A 7,699-nucleotide genomic window follows, 5' to 3' on the forward strand; every position below is an offset into this window, starting at 1 on the left:
CCCTATGCAACTGATACTCGACTGCCATTGGCTCATCTGCGTTCGAGGGGAGGGGCTTACCGATAGGTCAATTCTTCTCTCCCGAGTTACGTCTTCTGCCATTTTGGAGAGTACCCAAGAGCGTAATCGACGTAATCAGCATTGTTTATGTTTGGGGGAGAAAGCGCGCGCATGAACGTAATCTGCATAATCAGAGTTGTTTACGCTTAGGGGAAAGCATGTGTATGCGTTGTGATACTCTAAAATGGAGAAAGCTGTAACTCGGGGGAGAAGAATTGTTGAAAAAATTGTTATTTTTGTTTTCTTTGCGCTCAAAAAGTATTCTCGTAGCTTCGCAAAACTGAAGACGACATAAGGGTGAGTAAGTACTGACAGAATTTTCATTTTGGGGTGAACTAACCCTTTAAGCATGTTTTTGATATTTTTAAGAAAACAAAATACCGAATATGCTTTTTTTTCTTTTTTCAAGTGCATTGTCCTTGTAGGTTTGTGCATGTAAAAACAGTATTTTTAAAGTAGAATTACTTTATCTGTCTCTGAAATAACTGTTCTGCTGTTTTTACTGAGGAAGAGAGGAATAATAATAACTAACTAGGTTTTACATTGGGAAATTTGTCTGTACATAAAAAAAAAAAAAAGTAAACAACTTGTAATTGCGGCCAGGGAAAATAATATTAACCAACTAGGTTTTACCTAGGTTTTTAACTCTGGGGAAAATGTACTTTTTTTTTTTTTTTTTGGCTAATACATTACACATTTTTTGCCACCGTATATTACTAAAAGGAACTAGTTGTACAATATACTACGTCATTGCTTTTAAATTTGTTCTGGAGTTTAAATTAATTTCCTTATAAGTGTGGAGTGTTTGCTACGATTCGGGTCTGCTCTGTTTTTATGCTGTTTGAAATTAGTTGGCATTTTATCATTATTAATTCTAACAATTCTATTTTTGTTTATCCCTCAGAATAACAGTTACCAATCAATGACCGACCCATACCTGTCTAGCTACTATGCCCCCTCGATTGGATTCCCGTACCCCCTCAGCGAGGCCCCCTGGTCCACTGGCGGAGATCCGCCAATCCCGTACCTCACTCCTTACGCCCCCCTCAGCAATGGGGATCATCACTTCATGCATGACACTGTGTTCGGACAGCCAGGGGGTCTGGGCAGTAGCATCTATCCACACCGCTTTAACTTTTTCCCTGAAAACCCAGCATTTTCTGCCTGGGGTACAAGCAGCTCCCAGGGCCAGCAGACTCAGAGTTCTGCATACGGGGGCAGTTACAGTTACCCGCCCAGTTCATTAGGTGGCACCCTGGTACCCGATGGGCAAACGGGCTTCCCAAGCGACACCCTGAATAAGGCGCCAGGTATGAATAGCTTAGAGCAGGGCATGGTAGGTTTGAAGATTGGCGGTGATATGACTGGAGGTGGTTCCGGAGTTAAGACGGTGGGCTCGGTGATCGGTGGAGGGCCGGTGGCCACGGGTAACGGCGGGACTCCAATCGGGATGCCGCCTCCCAAACCCACGTCCTGGGCGGCCATTGCGAGCAAACCGGCCAAGCCTCAGCAACTGAAAGTCAAGAGCAAGCCGGGTATGCCCATGGCTGGAGGCACCCTGCCCCCACCACCCATCAAACACAACATGGACATTGGCACCTGGGATAATAAGGGGCCTGTGACTAAAGTGGCCTCACCACTGCCGCCCCACCACCAGCAGCAGCCTCTGCTCCACTCCCAGGGTCACCTACCACCTCACCATCATGGGCTCCCGCCCCCACCTCAGCCCCCTATACCGTCTGCCCAATCACTTGCTCAGCAGATGGCGATGCAAGGTCCGCCCCCTCCACAGCCTTACCAGAACCACACCCCTGCTCCTCCCCCTCAAACCCGGTGGGTTGCCCCACGTAACCGCAACCCTGGTTATGGTGGGGGCGGCAGCGTGGACAGCAGTGGCTCGTCGAGCGGCGGAGGGGTCGGCAACGGTGGTGGTGGCGGACCTCCGGGTTCCGGTGCTATCGAATCCCACCCGGTCCTTGAAAAGTTGCGTGCAGCGCACAGCTACAATCCCAAGGACTTTGATTGGAACCTGAAAAATGGCCGGGTTTTCATCATTAAGAGCTACTCGGAGGACGACATCCACCGCTCCATCAAGTACTCCATCTGGTGCAGCACGGAACACGGTAACAAGCGTCTGGATTCGGCCTTTCGCGTCATCAACGGCAAGGGTCCTGTCTATCTGCTGTTCAGCGTCAACGGCAGCGGACACTTCTGCGGTGTGGCAGAGATGCGCTCACCTGTAGACTACGGCACCAGTGCCGGCGTTTGGGCACAGGACAAGTGGAAGGGCAAATTCGATGTGGACTGGCTGTTTGTTAAAGACGTGCCCAACAGCCAGCTCAGGCACATCCGCCTAGAGAACAATGACAACAAGCCCGTGACCAACTCCCGTGACACGCAGGAGGTGCCTCTGGAGAAGGCCAAGCAGGTGCTGAAGATCATCGCCACCTACAAACACACCACCTCCATCTTCGATGACTTCTCACACTACGAGAAACGGCAGGAGGAGGAAGAGGTAGTAAGAAAGGTAATTTTTATCTTTTTTTTTTGCCATCTTAACAATATCTGCATCGTTAGCTAATTATGTGTAATATCATTGCGCCTGCTGCACCCATGGTATGGCAGCAAAGTTCCTTGATTATTACGCCGGAATGAGAGTATAGTTCCTAGCCATATCGGCCTAGAAAATCGCAACTTTTAATTTTCCGTCAGTCTTAGTACACGATGTAACTACAGAAGAGTCAAGTTTTAAATAGGAAACTCTTTGGTCATTTTTGAGCGAGATGCTAACGGTCTAATCAGATTCAATTATCTATGCTAAGCTACAGCTAAAAGTGCTACCGCCAGACCCAGAGATCGGCTGAATGGATTCGAAAACGGTAAAACTCAACTGTTTAACTCTAGGGGACTTGGAAAATGAGCCTATTTTCAAAAATAGTGGAGTGTTCCTTTAAGATTTAGAGATGCATATGCTGAAGGAAAATATTTCTGTTTAGAGGTGAATGACAATAAGTAGTGATTAGCCAAAGAACTTTGAACAGCATGTGAAAGGTTCAGGCTACTGTTCATGTAACTGAAACTGCCAGTGTAAAGGTTACAGCTGATTTAAAATGCCATAGATCATAGATACTAGGGATGCAACAATACAGTTAGCCCACAGTTCAATACATACCTTGGTTTTTAACTAGTGGTCGACCGATATATCGGCCGATATTTGGCATTTTTCAAATATCGGCATCGGCCGATAAGTTTTTCTGTTTGGCTGATGTGTTCGAGGCGGCTGACTTTTATTTTGACGGCGCTGAGAACGGCAGCACCGGAGCACCACACCGCTAGATAAGTTTTTCTGTTTGGCTGATGTGTTCGAGGCGGCTGACTTTTATTTTGACGGCGCTGAGAACGGCAGCACCGGAGCACCACACCGCTAACATTCTCCCCTGTTTTTATACAGTCTATGATTCTCCCTCTTGTTCGCTGTCGTCGTTAACAGTTCTGTCTAAATACGGAAAGAAGTCTATCTAATAATCAGATAGAACGTTTAAACAAAGGAATTAAAATGTATACAAAAAAGTATTATAACGATTGCTTTTATATTATTAGTAATAGAAAGGCAAACATTATAATACGTTCTCATTTGCCTTCAGCATTCAGCAAATACGCATTTATATCATTTAAACAAATCTGTGAATGTCTAATAAACATCTAATTTCAAAAACCTTGCAAACTTAGTGGGATCCATTTGTGAGATCTTGTGAAGTGTGCATTTGTATCCTGCATGATCGCGTGTTCTCTGCGTGAAGGTCGGTCTGTGTGAATTGAATGCTGACAGGAGGAGAGTTCAGCTTCACTGGAGACGCGCGATCGACAAACTTTAAACTTTGATTTTAAATTATGCTGCGCTTTATGCATTTGCCCACTGCCATATTCATGTCATTTTCACTGTGTGCTGTATGTGAAATGAGTGTTACCTTGGCTTTATTTGAAAAAAAATAAATAAAAATGATTCCCAATGCACACAAACTTCCCAGAATACTGAGTGCCTTGTTGGTTACAGTGTTTACTTCCTTATTAATTAGATTTTTATTAAATATTTATTTATTTGTAAAAAATGCTTTGTCTTCTAAAGTGTAATTATTTTTAATCCATTTTCAAATTATTTCAAATTTCTTAAATATAAATTAAAATAAATAAAATTATATCGGCCATCGGCCACCCTGCTTTCCAAGATATCTGCATCGGCTGTCAAAAAAACAATATCGGTCGACCACTATTTTTAACCACTGTTTTTTGTTCGGTTCGGTTCTGATGGCTTGGTACATCATAGTGTTTTTTTTGCAGTTTAAAATGTGATTTTTTTACAAACAAATGAACAACAAAAACTTCCTGTGAACATCTGTATAATGGAGAAAGATGTGGATTATTATATGTCTACTTAAAATTTATTTTCAGAGAGGTATTATTTTTCCTATTTTTACCCAAAATAGGATGGATTGGCCATTATTGAGCACTGCAAACACATGTAATGTCTGTTTCATTCATACTGGTAGCCACATATGCATCACAAAAGTAATAGAACTCATGACGTTCCAGGAAATCTTTAATGGACAAAGGCATTGCTATCGCTGTAACGGAATAAAAAGAAGATACAAACCTTTTGAATGATGAAATAAACACTATAAACACTTGACTGCGAAAATATTTAGTTTGTCTGTGTTCTTCAAGCCATCTTGGGTATTTTCATAATCAGTGTTGGGCTTTAACGCGTTATAATTTTCAAAATAGTAATTAGAGTATAGTTACAAGCCAAGGTCTCTATAATGCCAGTGGATTAGAGACCTGCCCCTGCGAGACCCGACGCAACCGAGTGCGGCGCGGGACAAGATGGGCGAGTGCTGGTGTGGGCGGGTAGACACTCGTGTGTGTACGGGATGCAGGAGAATAAAATGATTCACGGGACTCCGCGAAATAGAAATATCTAAACATAAAATATCTAAAACAAATAAATTGTTATTCATCTATTGCACAAAAGCAACATTAACTAATATAAAATATAAACGATTAACAGGTGCAAGCGTATGCAGAGTTTCTATTTGGGCTATAACACGTATTTGCAGCATTGAGCAATGCAGTGCTGAAATTTGCTTGCTCACGAATCCTCTCATTATAACACACGAATTGTAGACATTATGAAAGATTCATTATGCATACATTTATTGTGTTATAACAGAGATTTGTGAAATTGCGATAAACTGAGATGTGTTTTAGAGATTATAAATGCAGCGCTCTTTGCTGGCATTCTGCTTATTGGGAGCGTGTATGCTGGGATTTCATACATTTCATGGAGAAAAAAAGTAACGTAACTAGTAATGTAACTAATTACTTTTGAAATAAAGTAATCAGAACAGTAACGTGATTACTTTTAAAAGGAGTAATCAGTCATTTGATTACATTTTCAGAGTAACTTGCCCAACACTGTTCATAATGATTAAATATATTTGTAATCAATTGCTAATCGACACAGCCTTTATTACAGTATAGAATATATTTTCTGCCTCATTCTGTGCTAAGAGGCCACATCAGATCGCAAAACGAAGTTATTTCAAACACACGACTGATGTTGTGAAGTACAAACAAGTTGTCATGTTCTCTTTTTTTGATGGACAACCGGTTTAGAAACACTTCTCATTGCAAGCCATTACAAGGGAAGGTGTTTGGCATGTTGCTTTTTCAAATGCACATAAGCGGGTTTCCTCATCTCAGCACGTAGACCAGGGTTCCTCAAATCTTGCCCTGGAGGGCCAATGCGCTGCAGAGTTTAGCTTCAAGCATGATCAAACTCACCTATCTGTGATTTTCTAATGATCGTGAAGACATTGATTAGCATGCTCAGGTGTGTTTGGTTAGGGTTAGAACTAAACTCTGCAGGAAAGTGGATCTTGTGGGCCAGATTTGAGGATCCCTGACGTAGACTCACAGGCACACAAACAGAGCCAATTCTGAGAGAAATAAAGCACACGGAAAGTATAAAATGCAAAACTGAAAATTCGCAAGTGTGTATTGAACCGTGGATGACATACTGAACGGTTCAATATTATTTTGAGAATTGTCACATCCCTAATAGATACCTAGTTGTTTTTGGAATGGTTGATGCTCTTTGCTTTTGCTGTTGATGCTTCAGTTATTTAATTGTTCTGTCTTTGATATTTCATTCAGTGGTGGTTTTTAATACTGTGAGTGTGATGCTCTTGCTTTAGTCAAGTAGCTGTCAAGCTGCTAATCAAATTTTATTTTATCAGTAAGATTTCTGGTGACAGTAAGCAAAAATGCATGTCTTAAACTGGCTCCACTTTGCTCATTTTAAATGTGGTTTTATTCACTGTAAATTATTTCTGCTTTTGACTGGTTATGGTTAATTTGGCAATGTTTTATGTTGAGTATTTAATTATTGAGATTTTTATTCAACAAGAATTTAAGAGAGTGCTAATGTTTTTGATTTGTTTCAAAGGATTATTGATTTGAATCTCTTTCTCTCATCTCCACTGACAGAACCTAGAGCCTGCTCCTCTCCAGAACCGATCCCGACTTGATCAAGTAAGCTTTTCTTTTTTTATTGTTTTCCAGGTTTGACATGGTTATGGAAGATTTGGAAATGTCAGAGACATTGACCAAGTTTGGAATGTTTTGTTTATGCACAAATCTAAAATATTTCACTGGCTATGCATTGCACCTTTTATTGAAGATAACTTTCATCTTGCTGCTCACTCTATTGTTTAATCTCATACAACAGTTTTACTTAGAAAATTCCCTAAAGACTGTTTATTAAAATGTTTAGAGGAAATCTTTTAGAATTTTGCTTGACAATTAGGGCTGCCACTAACGACGAATGAATGAATTTTATTTCGATTAATCTATTGACTAGTTTAGCGATTAATCTAAACGATTAATTTCCCACAAAAAATCAACAGTTTTACTTAAGAATATTTTATTAAACTATATTTTATTAAACCAAATGAAATCCAAATTTCTATGAAATCCTTTTTTTAAAGCAAAAGTAAAATGCAACAAAGTGCAAGAAGCAAGTGTCCATCTCATAGTCCAAATCACTGAAATCAAAGTTCAGTATTATAGTGTAAGAATGACAACATATCCACGTGTTCTAGTCTACTAATAATACAATTACATAATAAAAAAACAAAACAAAAAAACAATTAATTGGAGATGCTTTTGATTATTAAAATTTAATGGAACCATTAAAATGGAATCCAGAAAATAATGGAAAACAGAATTTGGTCAATTAATTCATTCTCAATTAATTAAATTAATTAGACAGGCTTTTTGATGAATAAAATGTAATTTAACCATTAAAAAAAAGGAGTATAGAAAAATGAAAATGGAAAAAAAACTGAATTTGGAAATAAAACGGATTTCATTGGGCCCTATAATTATAATTATTTTTTTGTGGTAATAAAAATAGATGTAAGTGAACAATAGCCTTTAAAATTACTTCAAATACATATATAATAGCAATGAGGCAATAATAATTGGGTCAAATAAAGTATCAAAAGCAAGAAATCATGGTTTTATTGAACAAAACTGTTAAAATACATAATGTATTATAAACAATAGAGCTAATGTACAT

At 39.6% G+C, this 7,699-nt stretch overlaps 1 protein-coding gene across 1 annotated transcript in view; it reads left to right on the forward strand.

The window, feature by feature from the left end:
• Positions 1–7,699, forward strand: part of LOC107678560 (YTH domain-containing family protein 1-like) — a 12,682-nt gene that overhangs the window by 2,770 nt on the left and 2,213 nt on the right. Inside the window, exons 4-5 of the mRNA XM_016473867.1 lie at positions 965–2,587; positions 6,607–6,651. Of these exons, the coding sequence (XP_016329353.1) occupies positions 965–2,587; positions 6,607–6,651 (1,668 nt within the window). The remainder of the gene's footprint in view (positions 1–964; positions 2,588–6,606; positions 6,652–7,699) is intronic.

Source organism: Sinocyclocheilus anshuiensis, unplaced genomic scaffold (assembly GCF_001515605.1).
Source record: "Sinocyclocheilus anshuiensis isolate Anshui unplaced genomic scaffold, SAMN03320099.WGS_v1.1 scaffold13, whole genome shotgun sequence".
Classification (NCBI taxonomy): domain Eukaryota; kingdom Metazoa; phylum Chordata; class Actinopteri; order Cypriniformes; family Cyprinidae; genus Sinocyclocheilus; species Sinocyclocheilus anshuiensis.